The following is a 22,697-nucleotide window of genomic DNA, read 5'->3' as shown; positions in this document are numbered from 1 at the left end:
CAAGCTCCACCTCCCGGGTTCACACCATTCTCCTGCCTCAGCCTCCCGAGTAGCTGGGACTACAGGCGCCCGCCACCACGCCCCGCTAATTTTTTTTTTAATGTATTTTTAGTAGAGACGGGGTTTCACCATGTTAGCCAGGATGGTCTGGATCTCCTGACCTCGTGATCCACCCACCTTGGCCTCCCAAAGTACTGGAATTACAGGCGTGAGCCACCGCGCCCGGCCGGTTCCTTAACTTTTAAATAAACAGAAAAACAAAACTCCCATGCACTAAGGTCGTTTTCACAGTATTATCACTAAACATTTCATTATTTAAATGTACCCTCAGCATTAATCTGAGGTTCAAACCGCTCCATTGTGACGGCAGACAAATCCTCGGGTTCGAGACTCCATACGCCGACTCCTTCTGCAGCCCCTGCCGCCATAGCAGCACCTAGTGCAGTGGTTTCGGGCATCGAGGGCTTCACTGAGGGGAGAGAGTTCCATCAACATCTTTGTGGTTACATATGCCCAAAGAACTAGTTTTTCCCAAGAAACATTACTCCAGGAGTTTAAAGGAATGAAGACTTACTAACCTACTGGAATATACAGAATGTCTGCTTGTAGCTGCATAAGAATTTTGTTGCTGGTCATTCCTCCATCTACCTGCAAATGACTGAGTGGAATTCCACAGTCTCGATTCATGGCATCCAAAATCTTAAATAAACCAGTGCAATTAATGTTATAAATCTATTTCATAGTAACATCTCTGAAAATGGCAATCCTCCACTCAACTCTCAAGGCTTCCAAGAGCCTATGGAATAAATTGAGACTTCTTATTCTAGTCTTCTAAGCCCTCTTTGATCTGCTCACAGCCAACCTTTTCTCTCACTACACCTCTGCATTCACCTTGATATTCAGCTAAGCTATACAACTCTGTTTGGTACCCTGTTTTTCTACCTTGATGCCTATGTTTGTGCTATTTCCTTTGCCTAATGTGTGCCACTCAGCCTCCCCACAACCATAAAATTCTCAGTGCCTGACAGGGAACAGGAACTTAGAAGGCAATGACAGCTGGAAAAAGGGAAAAAAAACCCTGCTTATATTTAGATTAGTATTTAGGTAGCCGTAATATTTGATTAACTACATTTTCAGTACTGAATAAAGCTCAGGTGTTACCATATAACTTAAGAGTGATAAAAGTGAACTAAGTACAAGAAAACAGGCCCGTATTTGTTACCTCTCGAGTTTGGAAACAAACAGCTTCTAATGCAGCAAAAGCAATATGGCATTTATTGGTGAACTGAGTGAGTCCACAGATTATCCTAAAAATACGCACAAAGATTTTCAGATTAGAATGGTATAAACCAATCAATTTGAAATATCTCAAATATGAAAAGGTCAAATTTGATAGATAGAAGTGTCCAGGAAGAGAAAACTGGATATAATCATTAGGTAACTCAGAAAGTCCTTATATTTCACAATTCTGCATTCATACATGAAAAAGTTTATGATGCATTTGAAGAGATGATGGCATCGTAAAACTGAACCAATATTCATTATGATGATGTCCCTTCACTATACAACTTGCAGACATCTTGAAGATAAAAGATAACATGAATATGGATATGGCAGGGGTTATTGTCAGCTGATTCATAACTTCTTGGAGCTTAAAGTTTCTGAAATTATATTCTCCAAAAAGAAAAGGTTTTCTCAACACATTATAATTATTTGAAAATAGATAAGAAACTAATTAGTTATTAATGACTTTAGTAAATAAATCAAGATCCCCAAAAGCACACCACATTTTCAACACTTACCCTCTTGCGCTGGGCTCCCAATAAGGTGCATATAACCCCGAAAATGCTGGGACGAAGTAGCAGCCATAAGAAGTACCTACTTCTTTAGCAAGCTTTTCTATCATTAAAAACAAAGCAAAACAGCAACAAAAAAAAAATCATACAAATATTGTGTATTATTAAATAAGCACACCTATTTTAAAAGTTAGAAAAATTAGGACAGGGGTATTGGTTTCCAATTCATTGGTAGAGCAAAATGTTGCTAACTACAGTAGTATGCTAGGATCAACAAAAACGAGTTTCTCCCACATTAAATACCCCCCACTAAAATGTAGCTTAGCTCAAGAAATCAAGGAACCAGATGCGTTTCTTTAAGGTATTTTAGCTCATTTCCACTATTTTTAAGGTTGCTGACTAGGAGATGAAAAAGTGGCCTCTAGTGTGTCCCTAATCAGAAATGTATTTCTGATTGTCTCACCTTCAGGCAAAGTTAAACAAGCGGATGAAAGAGTGACTAGGGAAGCTCAAACTAATTATCTATAGACTGAAAACAGCCATATTAATACTTAAATTATAGGTACCAGAGTTTTAATGCTCACTCTAATCTAAGAGTTAAAGCTCTTTCTCATCAGATAAATTTAACTCAACTTCTCTATCTGCAGCTTCTGGCAATCTCCAGTGTTCAATTTTACACTTGGATAATTTTTATGCCCTACATTGCCAGTTTATTAATAACCACCACTAATTATGACAATTCCTTGTTTTATAAGTCTTCACAAAATAGTCTTTTGTATAAGTCAAACTCATACTAGGGATCTATATAATTTATGGATCACATTTGGGGCAAAGCATAAGTATTCACAGATTGCAGAGATAAATACTGAAATGTGTCATTTTTCAGATTTTCTGACCTTTTGTTAGAACACACTCACCAATTTCTTCTGAGGTCTTTATAATTCCAAGATTGTCTCTTAGCCAGCGAATAACAGCACCAGCTATAGCTACAGAACCCTAAAGAAAAAAAGGAATCCAAGACAGAACATATTTTATCACGATCAAAGGTTTTAATTGAGCATATTCTGTGTATGACACAACCAGATGGACAGAATTCAGTTTCCATTTTGGGACTCTGACAAATACGATAAACTAGGTCTTCTAATACAAACATAGTTTTGTCTAAGTCACTAATAAAAGTTTTTCATGGGATGGGGAAAAGAAGTGAGCCTTCCAGCACACCCTTGGATTTGTCCCTATAGGTGGACATCGATCTGTTGGTCAGTTTGCTTCTTGAACAATTTTCTGTCTGTTGCTAAGCTACTGAGGTATGTTATCACTTAGAAATATATTGCCATATTATTCATAAAATTACTGGGAGAGGCCACATGAAAAGTTTCTTCAAGTCTGTTTCCCATATCTAACAGAATAGTAAATAAAAAAAATAAAATAAAATAAAAAAGCAAAGAAGCTAGCTAGTGAGTAATTTTTCTTTAAAACAAAATCACCTACAGCTGTGGCAATAATGATAAAAACATATTTTAGAGTTGGATAAACTGGCTTTGAGTCCCAGTTCTAGTACCTAATTGCTGTGTAATCTTAGTAACTAAAGTACTTTAGTAAGTTAATCTTAGTAAATTAAGTAACTTGCCTACGTTACTTAGGCTTTCTGAGCCTCCATTTCTTCACCTATAAAATGATGACTATGACAACACTTACCTAAACAAACTACTGTGAGGCTCAATATGAGAATATATGTGAAGGTTCTTACTAAATGTAAATATTGACTTCATTAATTTTTTTAATGTTAAAGTATCAGCCAAACACCAGTGACTGATGAATAGATAAAACACAGTATGTCTATACAATGGAGTATTATCGGACTATGAAAGGAATGATGTCTTAATACATGCTACAACATGGATGAGCATTGAAAACATTATGCAAAGTGAAAGAAGCCAGGCACAGAAGACCATATATTGTATGATCCCATTCATATAAAATGTCCAGAACAGACAAATCCATAGAAAAAGAAAGTAGTGGTTGCCTGGGCTAGGGGATAGGGGGTGGTTATGGGGTTTCTTTCTGGGGTGGTGACAATGTTCTAAAGTTAGATAGTGGTGACGGTTGTAAAACTCTGTAAATATAGTATTACTATAAACCATTGAACTGTATACTTTAAAAGGGTAAATTGTGTGGAATATGAATTATATCTCAATAAAGCTATTATAAAAAAATCCTGACGGCAAAAAAAAAAAGTATCAGCACAAACCACTAGGAATTCCAAGAAAATTTTTTTAGTTCTGATAGTTCATTCATATAGATTATTAATGTATATTACTTCCACAGAGTCACTCCAAACCAAATGTCAGGTGATATTAAACGTAGGGACCTGTCCCTATTTCTATTAACTGAATTACAAATGGTAATGCCTTCTTATTGTCAGTTGTTAAGATGCAAGTAAACTAGAGAATGAATATGCTGGCATATTCCATCATTCATAGCTTCTATGAGAAGTTACTATGTTACTGCAAACCTACAGAATGCCTGTATTCTGTTTATACGTTTACACATTTTTATATATGTAGACATACATACAGTACTCTGTATTACTACATACATAAAATGGCTTTTTAACCACAAAAAGTATTTGAGGAACAGATCTGACATAGCTGTGCAAATATGACAAGGCTTTAAAAATGGGACAAAAACAATTCAACAAATACCTTACAAGGGACTCTAACACAGCTTATTCCCTGCCTAAAAGAACTTGTTGTACTTATTAAGTTTGACACATTTACATATTTAGGTACTTAGAGGGATCATTCAAGAGAACTAAGTAAAATTTTGGTTTAAAGAGATTTAAGAACTTTACTCTCAAATTTCCTTTGGAAACAGACAATTCAGAGATAGCAGCTGCCAAATATTAGTAAATATGTAAGAGTTTCTAGACCAGTGCTGTCCAATAGAAATATAAAATGAGTCACATATGTAATTTACATTTTTGCCACATTAAAAAGGTAAAAGTAAGGTAAAATTAATATTTTATTTAACCCAGTGTGTTAAAAAAAAATTTCAACATGAAATCAATATTAAATTATTGAGATTTTTTTTTGTACTATCTTTGAAGTCTGGTATATACTTTACACTTAACAACACATCTCAGTTAAGACTAGCCACATTTCCAGTGCTCAATAGCTGCATGTGGCCATGGCTGCCATGGGCAGTATAATTCTAGACCTAATTGAAAAACAAAAACAAAAACAGGTGTCCCTCCTCCTTATACTCTCAAAGACACTGCCCTTAAATGGCATCTAACAAGAAATGCATACATAATTGTTTTAGGCAAGTAGAGTTAAACTATGAATTTTTAGAAGCCACTGTGCTAGGAGTCTAGTAAAGTGATTTTGTGGCACAGCTGGTGGGACTTTATACTCTAGGAAACCACATGCTGATATACCTCATTTCCATTGAAAAAGATAGGATGTGTCATGCTTACACCATATTTTTAAGAGGAAGCAATATGATTTTAGCAAAAGGAAAATCAAGGTTTTGATTAGAGGTAACTAGTTGAGAATCAGAGTATCATTTAGATTAAAACAAAAGAAAAAAAATACATAGTTACTGTTAAGGCTCCAGGAGATAATTGTTTTAAATTCTGTCATCAGGAATATACAGAAGTGACTAGTTTCAATATAACACAATAAAAGGTAGATAAAAACACTTATCTGAAAAAAGTAAATAATTTTGCTGTCAGGATATAATACATGGTATGATTTAGCTTTTAAAGAAATAAAAATGAGAGACACCTCTAAATTCACAAAAGACATGTGGTCTTCTGAATTCAGAGGCAGGAAATAAAATGGAAGATGGTTGGCCGGGAGCGGTGGCTCAAGCCTGTAATCTCAGCACTTTGGGAGACCGAGACGGGCAGATCACGAGGTCAGGAGATCGAGACCATCCTGGTTTCATCCTGAAACCCCGTCTCTACTAAAAAATACAAAAAACTAGCTGGGCAAGGTGGCGGGCACCTGTAGTCCCAGCTACTCGGGAGGCTGAGGCAGGAGAATGGCCTCAACCCGGGAGGCGGAGCTTGCAGTGAGCTGAGATCCAGCCACTGTACTCCAGCCAGGACGACAGAGCTAGACTCCATCTCAAAAAAAAAAAAAAAAAAAAAGGAAGATAGTATAATGCTTCAAAGTTGGACAGGAAAAGAGTATAGCAGCCAAAACCTAAAGTGATAAATAGAAGGTGACTGTCTATTTGTTATCAATTAAGTTGCCATAAGTTACATCCTAAGTATAAAGATCCAACACTTTAGTATATCATCTACAAATTTGAATCAGCCCTTGTTCTAGGTTATGACTCCCTGGAAAAGATGCATGCAAGCCTAACAGTTGTATACTAAGGGAGATGCAATGAAAGTGAGAGGGTGTAAAGAATAATGAATTAAATTATAACAGGGCAAGAGGAATAAATTATTTTAAAACTAGATACGTAGCCTGGAAAGTGAAAGGCTAAGAAATAAGCTATACGAAGATTGAATTAAAAATAATCAAGTAGATCTGATGTAATGTCATAGCAGGCAAACACATTTTTCTTCGAAAGCTCCTTGACATGAATGCCACTGCCACTAACAGTATAAAAATAAAGCAGGATATTTCAGGATGCAGTAGAATTGTAGCTTACAAGGCAATTAGGGTGAAAATTGGTGAGTATGAAGAAAAATCACGTAAAGTAAAGATTACCCTAAATTGCTTACAATCATCCATCAGGCATAGCAAACACAGTTTTGTGTATACTACAGTGCCATGTATCTGTACATATATAATTTATAATGTAGTTAATTTGTATATATTATATTACAAATGCAGTGTCTAACTCTATAGCATTTTTAATTGCATAGAGAAAAGGAAGAGTTGAATTGGAGCAACATTATTTTTGAAATGTGACAGATTTCATTAATACTTCAGTAACAAGTTGGGGAACTACAATTAAAAGCATTTATTGCTCAGAAAGTATACTTTTCAAGAAAGAACATTGTAAAAGTTCATAAACAATGTTTATATGCTTGTGGCAGATAGACTTTTACTTAAGGTGGCTCCCATGATCCCTGCCTCTTGATGTTCATACCCTTGCATAATCACCGCCTCTTGAGTGTGGTGATATCTGTGACTTTCTTCTACCCAACAGTACATGTCAAAAGTGATGGGATATGTGTGGTGATGTGTATGTGCTTCCATTACATGATTTACTGTGCCTGTCTTGCTGGATATATTCCCTCCCATCCTGACTTTAAGGAAGCAGACAACTACAAGGAACTGAATTTTGCCAATAACCTGAATGAACCTGGAAGCAGATTAAACCTCAGATGACAGAAGAGCCTCAGTCAACACCTTGACTGCAGCCCTGTGAGACTCCGAGCAGGGTACCGAGCTAAGCTATGCCTGGATTCTGAACCCATGGGAACTGAGAAACAACACATGTGTTGTTTTAAGCCACTTAAGTTTGTGGTAATCTTGTTACACAGCAATAGATAATCTACTACATAGGTTTATACCTAAAATCGGGATTTAGCCCAAGAAGGATGAAAAACTCTAAAAAGGAAATCTTAATGCTATAATCGTTAAACCATACCAAAGAAAAAATAGGGGAAGAGACATTTAAAGAAACCAATAAGGCGATATAGGGAACCCTCTTTGAAGTTCATATTTAAAAAGAAAAAAAATGGCCTAACATAGGATTCTGTATTTAAACAATATTTAATGGGTACGTATTATCTGCCAGCCTGCTGGGACAGAGTGGTAAACAAGATAGACAAGTACCCTAGCCTCGGGAAATCTATATTCTAGCGACAAAACACAGAACATGGAAGTCTCAAGTCATAAGCGCAAGTTCATAATCACATTAAAAGTTCCCAAAAGGATTTTTGTGTTGTGAAACAGTATTTGGAAAAAGAAGGGGAACAAGGATGCCAGAGGGAAGGCAGAACCATTCAGTGGCTCTATTTTGCTTCAGTCTCTTCCACTACTGAGAAATATTTTCCAACTAGAAAGGGTGGGACAAATTTAACCAGTTTAATATGAGTTTAATGTCATAGAACAACTTAAGGATCATGAACACCAATTTCTTTTTACAAATATTGAAAATGAGAATTTAGAGGTGTTAAAATGTCAGGCCTTAGTATCACCTGCCAGGGGCTTCAGAGAGAGAAAAAGAGTTCTCTTGGTGATGAAAAAGAAGATGCAGATGCTTACATGAGCAGAAATAATGAGTTTGTACTTCAAAAATCCCCTTTGTTCTAACCACAGAGGATAACAGACACTATATAAAAGAGAAAACTGAAACAACATGCTGACTCAAATACAGAATAACATCTATGTGGACAGACACGGAAACACATAACCAAACAGGACTGAAGCCACGAGCATGATGGCTTCTGATTTATTTTTCTGTATGTGTCAGGGAGTAGGAGTGGTGGCTGGGAACTGGTTCCTCCAGAAGAAAGGGGTCCAAAATGTTTTGTGTAAGACAGGGAATAGAAAGAATCAGGCTCAATGCTTGAAGCCAGGGGCTAGGTGGCGCTCTCTTACTTGTGTAGGAATGTTAGAAAAATAAGCAAGTGTGTATTTGCTGACTGAGGCTATATGGCTTAATGGAAGACAAGGCTGGAAGTGACAATTCTAAATTATATGAAGAACTCTTGTATTAAGAAATCCAACAAGGCCGGGTGCGGTGGCTCACGCCTGTAATCCCAGCACTTTGGAAGGCCGAGGCAGGCGGATCACGAGGTCATGAGGTCGAGACCATCCTGGCTAACACGGCGAAACCCCATCTCTACTAAAAATACAAAAAATTAGCCGGGTGTGGTGGCGGGCGCGTGTAGTCCCAGCTGAGGGAGGAGAATGGCATGAACCCGGGAGGCGGAGCTTGCAGTGAGCCGAGATGGGGCCACTGCATTCCAGCCTGGGCGACAGAGCAAGACTCCGTCTCAAAAAAAAAAGAAAGGAAGAAATCCAACAAACTTAATAGCTGGACTAGAGTTCATTCCGGCCTAACACAGATTTTAAAATACGTATGCTTTAAGTATTCGGAGATAAATTAGGAAATGAGTTCCATTTTAAAAACCAACAAACATGAAATTAAGAATCAAAATAAAAACAGAGAACTGAAACAAAATCAGGTGGATGTGAAAAATAACCAAATAAAAACTATAGAAATGAAAATATTAAATAAGATGAAAAATGTAATAGATGGGGTAAACTCTAGACTAGATAGAGATGATGAGTAAATTAGCACTCCCCCACATTGCTGGTAGGAGTGTAACTTGCCACATCTACTGTGAAAAATGGTTTGCATTATCTACTCAAAGTGAAGACACATATAATCTATGGCCTAGAAATTCTACTCCTACAGAAAGGTGAATATATTTACATCAGGAGGCATATACAAAAATGTTCATAGCAGCATTTTTCATAATAGCCAAATACTGAACACCACTCGAATATCATCAACAGCTGAATAAATACTGAACTTCAATAATTTCATATAGCAATAAGAAGGAATGAAAAAAACAGCTATGTATAATACTGTGGATGAATCTCACAAATATAATGTTGACTGAAAGAAGCCAGATCAAAAAATATAAAAAAAATATATACTAAGTGACTGAGATACGCATGCACATGCTCTCTCTCTCCTCTTTTATATTTTTAATATATCAAATATTAAACACATGCAAAACTAAACTCTGGTGTTCAGGGCTGCACATTTAAGTGTTAGAACTACAAAGAAAAGCAAGGAAGTGATTATGATAAAAGTCAGGCTGATGTTTATCTCAGGGAGAGGGAGGAAGTTGTGATCAGGGGCAAATAGAGGTTCTTGGGATTGGCAGCGTTCTAGGAACAAGTTACATGAGACTTTACAGTAGTTTTTCGAGTTGTACATTGATATTTAATGCATTTTTCTGTATGTGTCTTATATTTCACAATACAAAAAAGGCTTTTATGTTTTGTCTTGTTTGTTTTAAAGAGAGAACTTGGAAATGGAAGGTAGATACTGAGAAACTCACCAGGGACGCAGCACAGAGAAACAAAGAGATTAAAAAAATATAAAAGGGCAGTTAAGAGACATGGATGATGGGTTGAAAGGTTCCAATATTCATCCAATAGCAATTCCAGAAGAGGATGGAGGTAATGGTAGAGGAGCAATATTTGAAGAGATAATTGCTGAGAACTTTCCAGATCTGAAGACAGACTTGGATCCAAGTACCTAACAGGATAAATAAAAATAAATCCAAACCCAGGCATATCATAGTAAAACTACAGAACATCAATGATAAAGAGATAATGTTAGAAACTCCTAGACAATAAACCAGATTATCTACAAATGAACCACATATTAACAGCAGAGGTCTCATCAGCATCGAAAATGGCCAGAAGGGATGTGGGAAAAACAATTATTATAGGCTTTTATACTAATCCTCAGAGTGAGGGCAAAATAAAGACGAACCTAAAAAGAATAGGCTTACTATCCCACACTATTACTAAAAGAAATATAGAAGGATGCCCCTTAGCAAAAAAAAAGAAGAAAAAAAAAAGTAGGTGGGAATAAAAAAGGTATGAGACGAAAGAAATGATACTGGACACAGAAAACTAAGAAAAATAAGTCAATAAATATGATTTATTGTGGACTGCAAAGTAAACAATAGTAATTATTGCATGTTGAACAAAATGGGGGAAATGAAAGCTTTAAACAAGATAACACGATTGGTGATGAAGGAGGTAGAATAAAATATTAGAGGTCCTCATCATGGTTAGGAGATTAAAAATATCAAACAATGACATACACGCTTAGAAAAATACATGGTTAAACAATGTCTTAAAAATCTAAGGGTATACACAAAAGAAAAAAAAATCACCAAAATAAAAACATAGAAATGCTTCTTATTCCTCCCAAATCAGCAGAGGAAGAATGAAAAAAGACTAAAAGACTGAAGATGGGTAGCTATAATCTCAGGTTTTAAAGAGCATAAAGACTAAAATGTTCCTATCTCCAACTTCTAAGCCTAACAACAGTCGATCAAATGAAAGACAATGTTATTAAATATATACTTTGTAAGCATTTACAAAAAAAGGAATTAGTATGACCAAGTGAAATTAGCATGAGTTTACTGATAAAAAGTCTTACCAATCTAGCATTATTCCCCACCCTTGTTTTTTGGTTTGGTTTAATTTAATTTTTTTAAATGTTTGTTAATTGTAAAAAAAAAAGGTAAGAAAACATAAAGAAAAAAATTCTAACTACACCGTTAACATTAGTATGTGTATGTGTGCTGTTGTTGTTGTTGCTGAGACTGCTAGGTTAGCAGATGAAGGAAAGGACATAAGCTAGATGCAGGGACAACAACACTGGGCTTGGTAGACTGGAGCCCAGAACTTCCAGACTTACAAGGAAGGAAATGGTACAGCAGGGTGGCCTAGGCATCAAGGTTTTGATGTCCAAGCATCTGGATGTGCATCCTGGATCTGCTACTTACTGTTGTCAAAAGTTACTTGGCCAAGGGAGTCCAATTTCACTTTTCTAATGTCAGTTTCCTCACGTGTAAAACATGGGGATAGGAGGGTGTAACTAAGTATATTGTCATATGATCTAGTGTCTCTCTCAGCTTTTACAATTCTAAGCATCTAAAAGCATTACATAAATTGAAACAAAATCATAAAACATATGCCTGTTAAATCTCTAGATGAGACAAAACTGAAAGAGTAACAGTAAAGAATGAAAACGAATTCAGACTATATAGGAATAGGCTAAAATCACTATTATGAAATTAAACAGAAAGAAACAAAGACCTGAATTTAGATTTAACAAAAAAAACTACACAAATACAGAACGAAGCAGACTTGGTTTGACAATGATTCATTTGAAAACAAGCTAGGTTTTTTAGCATATGCTCCCAGGGCCAATAATATGAAGGGGTTATTAGTCTAAATTAATGAACTCTCAGGCTAGAAAAGCAAAAGTAGTGCTTATGGTAGGAGAGGCACAAATCACCCTATTGATTGAGTACAGGTCAGATTAGATGTAGAATATTATATTCCATTCTGGACGACATGAATTGCAATGCACCCAATGAAGGGAGCTCAGAACTATAAAGCATCCATAAACCATGTGAGATCAAGGCATTGGGTCAGTTTACCCTGGAGGAGGAAGACCCAGAGAAACTGACTGCAGCCTCTAATGTTGGAATGCTTTTGACAACCAATGCATGTCCAATGCTAGAGGTGTTATTAAGAAGCAACTTTGGGTGCTGTCTTCAGATAGAAGCTGGATGGCTACTGGTAAAGGACTGGTAAAGGAGACAGGAGAAGGCTTTTCATATTGGGAGGGGAGTTAAGACCCGGTGACCCCTGTCCCTGAGGCCTGTCCCAGGTCTAAGGCACCTGTAATTCTAAAGCACTAATTGTCTCCTATGCAAGAAGAAAAAAGGCAGAATCATATTCTTCTTATCATATTATAGGTAACACTTATCAAGTGCATATTCTATGTGCCTATTGTTGTGCTATGCACTCTCCACAGATGGAAAGTGGAAAGGGAGAGGGCTTGTAGGATTTTAAGTTCTGAGAAGTGTTAAGATACCTTTAATATACAGACTAGGTTTTCACAAATGCTTCCATCCATAGAAAAGGAGCTGGGGGCAGATATTATAGTGTTTATGGGTTGGGGAAGGGAGAAAAATAGAAATAAACTAATATTCTTCATGTGCTAGGCATAATGACTAATAAAATGTTTTAACTCTAACTAGAAGTCTTTAACTTGTGACCAAATTATTATCAGACACTCCAAAAATGAGCCTCAATAAGTTTGCAGATCACGTGTATACTTGTGCATTATAAGATAGCCATTTCAAAATTAATTATATAGAAACGCTTATAAGAAATGTATCTGATTTTACAAAAAGAATACTATTTCTTTGACTTTATAAATAAACGTTTCTAACACAAACTTACCATATCCTACAGGCTTAGGCTGGCATATTCCTACTATAACATACAAACATGTTTGAAACAAATGTTTCCAGTGATAAGTGGCATAAATCTCCTCACTTTCTTTTCTATATCAAAATGTTACACAAAATTTATTTTTATGAGGAGACAAGTGAAAAGAGTTACTCTGCTTTTTTGTGCCGAGGGTTCTCTTTGGAACACTGGAGCATTTTATTTATAAAAATAAAGAATTTTCAAGATGAAAGAAATGTTAGCACGTTAATCAAATTAAACTTTAGAGATTGAAAAAAAAAAAACCTTACATTGTAGAGCTGTCAAGTAATATGCCTAAGGTGACACAATTAATTGGCATAAGAACTGAGGAACCAATCTAATCAAGGTCTCCTGTGAGTCCTGACACCCAGGTCAGTCTCAGGTTCCTTCAACTCAATCAAATGCCAAGAAAGCAGAACTTTTTGAGTCCTCTGTATTAAGATTTACCAGAAAAGTGTTAGAAAACACTGTAATTTTTATTAGCTTTGAATGTTTGTCATATTATCCATATTGATTAAAAAGAACTTACTTCCAAAGCATAATATACTGGTTTGTCTCTGCCAAGTTTGTAAGCCACTGTGGTGAGAAGGCCATGATCAGAAAATACACACTGTAGGAAAGAAAAAAAAAAAAAAGATTTCAGTAGTGGAAAATGAAAAGATAACATGAGAATATTTTTTTAAAGTTATAATAACATAGGTACAAAATAATGCAATCAATAAACCAATTTTAAAAAATAAATATAGTCAAAATGATCAGAATTAAGAACACATTTCAGCTGTATAAAAAGTTTATTCCTTGTTTCAAATTAGATTTGCATTAAGAATTTGATGAGGTCTCAGTCTAGATTTCCCACCAACACAATTAAAAACACACATATAAAATTCAAAAAGCCTAAAATGGTTCTTATTAGAACCATTCAAATTTTGTATTGAGCTCTAAATTAAACCCTGATAAAGATTAAGTAAAAGCTAAAGACTAAAAGTAATTTAATAGCAAATTATGTTCAAGCATTATTTATATGAACTTAAAGACTTTTATCAATTTTTTAATTTAAAGAACCAACCTTATGGCCTGTATTACATAGTAAGAAACATCCTGTTCCATACCTAGAGTTGAAGGGAGAATGAATAGTAAGACAATTTTATTGAAAGCAAATAATGAAACATTAATAATACAAATGATCAAAACTGACATATAATTTAGTCCAAAAAAGTCATTATATTATAGTTTTATAAAAGTTCCTAAAGTTAACAAAAATCATATATCTTCATGGAATGTTTTAGAAATCAGCCTAGAAGAAAATGTACTTAGAGCAATCTTTTTTTTTTTTTGAGATGGAGTCTCGCTCTGTTGCCCAGGCTGGAGTGCAGTTGCACAATCTTGGCTCATTGCAACCTCCGCCTCCCAAGTTCAAGCGGTTCTCCTGCCTCAGCCTCCCAAGCAGCTGGGACTACAGGCATGTGTCATCACGCCCAGTTAATTTTTTCTATTTTTAGTAGAGACGGGGTTTTACCGTGTTAGTCACAATGGTCTTGATCTCCTGATCTCGTGATCCACCCCCCTCGGCCTCCCAAAGTGCTGGGATTACAGATGTAAGCCACTGTGCCTGGCCAGTGCAATCTTAATAGAAAAATGCAGATATAGTATTTAGTGTTTAGTCAGTCCTAGGCCAGGGCTGTGTTTATAAAATACCATTGAATTACAATAAATTCTAAGTTCTGTCATAGTATGTTACTACTAATCCATGTGGAGTGAAGCATCATAACTGACAGCCAGCTTAGCTCTATCATTAATACAGTCATAAACCGAGAAACACCACTATCTTCAGGCAGCGTAGGGAGGCTGGATACAGAGTGTGGGAGGGTGTAGTTGGAAAGCTAGGACAAGAGTGACATGGAAGGGAAGGCAATCTAAGGTCTACCTTTGATAATCAGAGCCAGAATGTAACATGGCTGTTACAGAAGAACTAAATTTATTTTGTGGCAGCCTTATCAATATAAACTTTGGACTCTGCAGCAAGTCTGGCCCTTGGACATTAATAGGTAGTTTTGACTTGTGCCAGGCAGATAAGTGGCCCAAAGTGATACCAATAAGAGTCACAGAGGAACAGTTAAGCTGAGTTGGGGTAACAAGGTTGCTACAGTCACCCTTGCTTAGCTCTGCCCAAGCTGGGCATTCCCTCCCCGTGGGCCTTGCTGCTATGCCCTGCACCACCAGGGTTCTGACTGTGTTGGTGACATTCCAGCAATTGAAAGATGGGACAGCACTCAGTCCAGGAGCTGGCAGAAGGATCCCAGAAGAAGCTACTACCAGTCAGCACTAATTCAAAAGATCCCGTCAGCTGCATTTTGATTGTGCAACAAACACAAAACCAAGGGAAATTGTTTTCTGACATTTTTCCAGGTACCATTGTTCCGAATAAGGATTAGCCTAGGATAGTCTATATCCTCTCATCCAAATACATTCTTGGCCTGCTTCATGAGCAGGTGACAAATTCAAGGAGCATGGGACTGATATCTAATTTTGTAAAGACACTTGTCAAATAACACTAGGTACAGGTAACACATTTACAAACTAAAACACAAAATCACTATACCGTTTTATTGCCACACACTGAAAAAGCTATATATTTCAAGTTAATCTACTGTGATAAATACTCATAAAAATGGAGGTTAATTATCTATTTCATGCTTTTTAAAGGAGAACTCTGTACCAATTTAGCATCCATATAAACACTATACTGAACAGTTGCATATGTGTCTTAGTGCAAAATTGATGAGAAGACTCAAGGCACTTAATAAAAGTGAATTCTTAAGTGAGTATACTTAATAAGCAATTAATGAGTATTAGCAAATATGAAGAGACTTCCTTGCTATATTTAGGCCACAGCTTTTAAAGCAGTACACATGCAAGTATTTTCCTCTTAAATTTTATTGTTCTTTCTTCCCAGTCATCAAGCACATATGGAGCTTTCAGCATTTACGTGATCTACCTCGCCTTCTTCACTGTACATTGTACTCACAGAACACTGTACTTTGTTCAAACATCCCAGAAAGATGTCTCACTTTTCCAGCTTCTGCAAAGGTAAAGGTTGCTTGCTCTCCTTCATGACTATCAGATCAGGACTGAGCAGCCCAAAGAGGTGTGACAAAGATGGCACACAGGGGCAAGGGGTTGACCCTGGAGGAAGCTATGAGGGAGGTAAAAACTTTGTCACACTCAATCACCACTCCTGGATAAATGAGACAGCTATCTTAGGTGCTCTTTCAGAAAAATAAAATTTAATGTTCAAATAATCAATTTTTTTAACATTCTAGAAAAATCGGAAAATACAGCTAAGCTGAAAGAAAAATTAGAATCATCCATAATTTCTTCCCCCACTCTGAAACAGAGATGGGCTTTTCATTGAATTCTGAGTGGACTGTCATTTTCTCTCCACTGAGGTTGGGAGAAATTAACTAAATTTTCAATCCCAGTCTCTCTAACCTCTTATTTGGTCTTGCCCATCACTTATACCCCATTTATTTTACAACTTTCATCTGTTCTCTGCTCAGACTCCAAAGAAACATTCTCTGATCTTACCATAACTTACAAAGAAAATCAAACAAAATTCCCAAAATGTTACATAATCCTGTTAACCTCACAAACTATGTCCTTCTCTCACCATTCCTAGATGGTTGTATTTTTGCAAAGCACATATCTTCGATTTCCTACCTGCTTACATCTCTTTTGACCATTTGCAATCTGGCTTCTATCTTGAGCATTCTAGTAAAACTTCACTCTTGAAAGTCACCAAATGGCCAGGCATGGTGGCTCACACCTGTAATCCCAGCACTTTGGGAGGCCAAGGTGGGCAGATCACAAGGTCAAGAGATCAAGACCATCCTGGCCAACATGGTGAAACCCCGTCTCTATTAAAAATACAAAAATTAGCTGGGTGTAGTGACGTGCACCTGTAGTCCTAGCTACTTGGGAGGCTGAGGCAGGAGAATCACTTGAACCTGGGAGGCCGAAGTTGCAGTGAGCCGAGATCACGCCACTGCACTCCAGCCTGGTGACAGAGCGAGACTCCATCTCAAAAAAAAAAAAAGTCACCAAATGAAGACCTAATTTGTATGTATAATGGTCCATTCTTGGTACTCAGCCTCTATGACCTCTTAATAATGTTTTGTGCTACTGACCATGCCTCCCTCATAAATATCTCCACCCTGGATTTCCACACTAATGAATAACTTCAGGCTAGGTGCAGTGGCTCATGCCTATAATCCCAGTAGTTTGGAAGGCTGAGGCAGGAGGATTGCTTGAGCCCAGGAAGTTGACACAACGTAGGCAATATAGTAAGACCCCATCTCTACAAAAAATTTAAAAATTAGCTAAGTGTGGTGGCATACACCTGTAGTACCAGCTACTCAGGAGGCTGAGGGGGAGAGGATTACTTGAGCCCAGGAGGTCAAGCCTGCAGTACGCTGAGATCTCACTATTGCACTCCAGCCTAGGTGACAGAGTGAGACCCTATCTTATATATATATATAAAAGATATATATATAATTTATAATCTATATATAATCTATATATAGATATCTATATATATCTATAGATAGATAGATAGATATCTATATATATCTAGATATATATAAAACAAAGATAGATATAACAAAGATAGATATAGCTATAACAAAGATAGATATAGATATATATAACAAAAAATGAATAACTGCATTGTTTTTCTGACTTCTCTATCCCGGTGCCTGCTACTTCTACTTACGTAAATATCTTCTCTACTTGTGTATTTTTTCTTGGTAATTTCTTCTACTTCTACTGCTTCAAAATCCCCTCTATCTAGGGAAATAGGGAAATTCCAAATTTTCCATCTTTTTTTTTTGAGGCAGTCTCACTTTGTCACCCAGGTTGGAATGCAGTGATGCAATCTCAGCTCACAGCAGCCCCTGCCTCCCAGGTTCAAGCAATTCTCATGCCTCAGCCTTCTGAGTAGCTGGGATTACAAGCACTTGCCACCACACCCAGCTAATTTTTGTATTTTTAGTAGAGACGGGGTTCTGCCATGATGGCCAGTCTGGTCTCAAACTCCTCACCTCAAGTGATCCACCTGCCTTGGCCTCCCAAAGTGCTGGAATTACAGGTATGAGCCACTGCGCCTAGCCAAAAATTTCTATTTCTATACAGAACTTATTCCACATTTCCAAATGTGTGCAACATACAGTGTGCCAGCACCACAAACATGCTCTGAACAGAAATTCTTCTACTCAGACCCTTTCCACTTTGGCTAAGCCTAACCACAGGGTCCACGTACCTAGATGACATACCTAATTCCCCTCCCTTTCTCCTCTACAGTGCCATGCACATTCACTCATGGCCTCCCTCTGTCTCCATCCTTCTGAGCCCACGTGCTCATTACCAGGACACTATAGTGGCTTCCTCCATGGCGTCTTGGCCTCTAGTCTTTCCTCACTTTCACCCAAGACTGCTACTGACAACTCCAGTCATCTCTGAACACCAGCTCATAAGCCTTCAAAAGTTTCCTACTGCCTATCAAGAAAAGCTCCTTAGCCTGAAATATCAGGCTTCACAACATGATCCTAGCTTTATATTTTTTGTCACTTCCCTACTCTAATGTTCTCTATATTCTCTAAACAAAGTCTTCTATTTCCCCATACGTATCTTTGTTCCATGTTCCCTGTACCCTTCAATACTGCTCATTTTTCAAAGCATCTCATTACTAAGATAATCTTTTGTAATTTTTATTTCCTCCCATTGAAACCCAACAGCTTTGCTTCAAAGTTTCTCATGGCACATAAGTTCTGATTTATACATGATTAACTGCATATTTGTGTTCTTTTCCCTCAGGGAGATAAATATGAGATCAAAGATCTTATAATTTGTTATTTCCCTCTTCCAATCTGTAGTAGCTGCAGAGGTACTCAAACAAGTCCTCCCTAACTTAAATTCATCACTTAAGGACTTGGCTGATAATGCTAGCGGGGAGGGGAGTGAAGAGAAGAGGAAAAGCAGGCTACTGTATTGGGTACCTACCATATGCTACATACAGTCATCCCTTGGTATCTGGGGCGGACGGCATTGATTGGTTCCAGGGTCCCCTACCACCCCAACAGATACTAAAATCCAAGGATGTTCAAGTACTGTGGATAAAATTGTGTCTATTTGCATGTAACCTACATACATCCTTCTCTTGCATGTTTTAAATCATTTCTAGATTATTTATAATACCTAACACAATGTAAATGCTGTGTAAATAGTTGTTATACTGTATTTTAAAATTTGTAATTTTCTGTTGTATTGTTATTTTTTATGGGTTTTTTTCCTGAATATTTTTAATCCACAGATATGGAACCTGCAGATACAGAGGGCTGATTGTACCATGCTAGGCACCTAAAATATAGATAACATTTGATTTACTAGCAATAGTGTTCCTGGCAGAGGAGGAAAGAAAGAGAAAAATAACCTAGTTTTCTTTCTTTTTTTTTTTTTTTTTGAGACGGAGTCTGGCTCTGTCGCCCGGGCTGGAGTGCAGTGGCCGGATCTCAGCTCACTGCAAGCTCCGCCCCCCGGGTTTACGCCATTCTCCTGCCTCAGCCTCCCGAGTAGCTGGGACTACAGGCGCCCGCCACCTCGCCCGGCTAGTTTTTTGTATTTTTAGTAGAGACGAGGTTTCACCGTGTTAGCCAGGATGGTCTCGATCTCCTGACCTCGTGATCCGCCCGTCTCGGCCTCCCAAAGTGCTGGGATTACAGGCTTGAGCCACCGCGCCGGGCCAAAATAACCTAGTTTTCTACTTTATTTCTCTTGACTCTTGATTCAGCTGCCTGGAACCCAGATTCCAAGAATGTTTCCAGACTCAGGCTGACTCAAATGCTCTTGGTCATGTAATCTCAGATTACCATGACCTGCAAAGAATTCCCACATCCCTCCTCCTCAAAAACTTCTCACACAGGCCGGGCGCGGTGGCTCAAGCCTGTAATCCCAGCACTTTGGGAGGCTGAGACGGGCGGATCACGAGGTCAGGAGATCGAGACCATCCTGGCTAACACAGTGAAACCCCATCTCTACTAAAAAAAATACGAAAAACTAGCCAGGCGTGGTGGTGGGCGCCTGTAGTCCCAGCTACTCGGGAGGCTGAGGCAGGAGAATGGCGTAAACCCGGGAGGCGGAGCTTGCAGTGAGCCGAGATCGCGCCACTACACTCCAGCCTGGGCGACAGAGCCAGACTCCGTCTCAACAACAACAAAAAAATTCTCACACAAATAATGTCACACTCTTGCATGAGAACCGCTGACCCTGCTAGATTACAAGAACGTTTAATCTAGAAATGTTACATATTCCATTATTCACAAAGGAAGAACTTAACCACTGAAGTTAAAATCGATGAGATAATTAGGAAATCCTCAAGAAGAGAACAATTAAATGTAGCCTCTTGCCAGTCGTATAGAAATCTTTTCCATACAGGAGGTAGTATAGTACACAGGTTAAGAACCCTGGCTAAGGAATGAGATGGATCTGGGTGCAAATATTACATCTCCCACTTACTGGTTGTATGCTGTTGCATAAATTATTTTCTTTAATTATCAGTTTCCTGATGTATAAAATGGGAATAATAGGATCTATATGTGGATTAAATGATATCATGTGTTTAAAGCACATGAAACATTATAGGTAACACAATAGCCATTGGCTGAGCTTGTGTTATAATTGTCACTATCATTTCAGCTTTTGAGGCATATTCATTTTTGTTCATGAATACATATACTTGGCAGGTAGCTTTTTTAATATTTAAAAGATTACGTTGGCCAGGAGCGGTGGCTCATACCTGTAATCCCAGCACTTTGAGCCACGCCTTCTGAGTCTGAAGCTGGCACTTTCTTTCTGTTCCACCAATCACTATACTTATTTGAAGGTAATATTATTTATTTATTTATTTATTTTTATTTTTATTTTCTTGAGACAGAGTTTCGCTCTTGTTGCCCAGGCTGAAGTACAATAGCGTGATCTCGGCTCACTGCAACCTCCACCTCCCGAGTTCAAGCGATTCTCCTGCCTCAGCCTCCTGAGTAGCTGGGATTACAGGCATGTGCCACCACGCCCGGCTAATTTTGTACTTTTAGTAGAGACGGGGTTTCTCCATGTTGGTCAGGCTGGTCTTGAACTCCCGACATCAGGTGATCCACCTGCCTTGGCTACCCAAAGTGCTGGGATTACAGGCGTGAGCCACCGTGCCCGGCCTACAAATTAAGGTCTTTATAAGATCCATATTCCTTATTCAAAGCACCAAGTAGAAAAAACAAAACAGTACTGGTTTTTAAGTCTGTTTCTTAAACTCACGTATTTTTGGCTTGTCCAATCTGGAAGCACATTTGTCCCACCAATGCAGCAGACTGGTCCCCTAAACACTGAAAGTACAAATGACAATAAAGAACACTGACTAATACAATAGTATTAATTTCCTTTTTAGAAGAGCCATAGGATTTATTTTTCATTTTTTATTTATCAAAGAATGAACTGTCTACATTACTTTGAATTTTCTCCATTTGGCCATTTTCCCCATTTGGTAATACCATTTGTTAATATATAAGAGAATAGGTATGGGAAGGGAGAGTTAAAATTAATTTATTCAAAAGATTCTCAATGGCCTACAGTATGTCACATAAGAACAAGAATTAGCCAATTTTGTGACTTTCACTTGTTTTCCCTAGTTTAAAAAGGGGCAGACTGATGAACTAAGAGGAGGAAAGCCTTGACATGGAAAAGGGTGGGGATGGGAAGATACTTGGTGATGAAACTTACCCCAGATATTGGCACACCTTCCAAGGCCCCAGCTTTCTAATAAAATTTAAAAAAAGGATTATGAATAGTCACAAAATTTGGGCTCTACTAACATAACTGCAACAAGAGTGAACACAAGTAGCAATGTGCCAGAGGATGTGGGCAGACAAGACAAAGAAAGCATTTCAACTAAATGAATGATACAGAGACAGATACTACAAGTATTCCTAGAATGACAGGAAGAGATGTGGCACTGGAGAATGAACATAAAACATTAGACGGGGAGCCAGTAAATGAGGGCTCTACTCTTGGTTAGTTAGTTAGTATTAATCCACTAGCAGGCTGCTGAAACCTCTCAATACATCACATTATTTCTCTACAAAATGGAGATTGGGCTACGTGGTTGCTCAAGTTCATTAGTGCTTTGCTATTATTGCCATTATTAAGAAATGAAATGACTAATATATTCTTGCAATAGCCATCAAACCAGTATGAAACATATTTATTTTGCAAGGCCATATTTTAGCAACTTTTCTTTCTACTCAAGCTGCTCTAAACACAAGAGTGTTCAGGTATTGGATATTATTTGTTCATAGCAAACATCTTTCTTCAAATTTAGATAAGCAACAGTTAATTTATGTCACAAATACTGGTTTTTATTTTGATCATGATGGCCAGCATTCTAGGAAGAAAAATGAGATTTAAGTGGCTGACTGTAGACTTTACAACCTTAATTTTAAAAAAAGACATACTAACTTAAGGCAATATTTAATGATATTAAGGAATTAGGAGAACTAAGAAATAGAATCCCTGGCCGGGCACTGTGTCTCATGCCTGTAATCCCAACACTTTGGGAGGCCGAGGTGGGAGGATCACCTCAGGTCAGGAGTTCAAGACCAGCCTGGCCAACATGGTAAAACCCTATCTCCACAAAAATACCAAAATTAGCCATGCATAATGGCAGGTGCCTGTAATCCCAGCTACTCAAGAGGCTGAGGTGGGAGAATCACTTGAACCCAGGAGGCAGAGGTTGCAGTGAGCCAAGATTGTGCCATTGCACTCCAGTCTGGGTGATAGAGTGAGC

At 37.7% G+C, this 22,697-nt stretch overlaps 1 protein-coding gene across 4 annotated transcripts in view; it reads right to left on the bottom strand.

Annotated features, from left to right (window-relative positions):
* Positions 1 to 22,697, bottom strand: part of GK (glycerol kinase) — a 77,989-nt gene that overhangs the window by 10,070 nt on the left and 45,222 nt on the right. For all 4 annotated transcript variants that reach the window (XM_011970693.1, XM_011970691.1, XM_011970692.1 and 1 more), the window contains 9 exons: positions 21,635 to 21,670; positions 21,173 to 21,240; positions 13,881 to 13,923; positions 13,344 to 13,424; positions 2,714 to 2,792; positions 1,803 to 1,899; positions 1,223 to 1,307; positions 579 to 699; positions 326 to 469 (listed from right to left, as the gene is read on the bottom strand). In XM_011970693.1, the coding sequence (XP_011826083.1) occupies positions 326 to 469; positions 579 to 699; positions 1,223 to 1,307; positions 1,803 to 1,899; positions 2,714 to 2,792; positions 13,344 to 13,424; positions 13,881 to 13,923; positions 21,173 to 21,240; positions 21,635 to 21,670 (754 nt within the window). The remainder of the gene's footprint in view (positions 1 to 325; positions 470 to 578; positions 700 to 1,222; positions 1,308 to 1,802; positions 1,900 to 2,713; positions 2,793 to 13,343; positions 13,425 to 13,880; positions 13,924 to 21,172; positions 21,241 to 21,634; positions 21,671 to 22,697) is intronic.

This window comes from Mandrillus leucophaeus, unplaced genomic scaffold, assembly GCF_000951045.1.
Source record: "Mandrillus leucophaeus isolate KB7577 unplaced genomic scaffold, Mleu.le_1.0 Scaffold964, whole genome shotgun sequence".
NCBI classification, from domain to species: domain Eukaryota; kingdom Metazoa; phylum Chordata; class Mammalia; order Primates; family Cercopithecidae; genus Mandrillus; species Mandrillus leucophaeus.
This window is presented reverse-complemented; position numbering and strand designations above follow the sequence as displayed.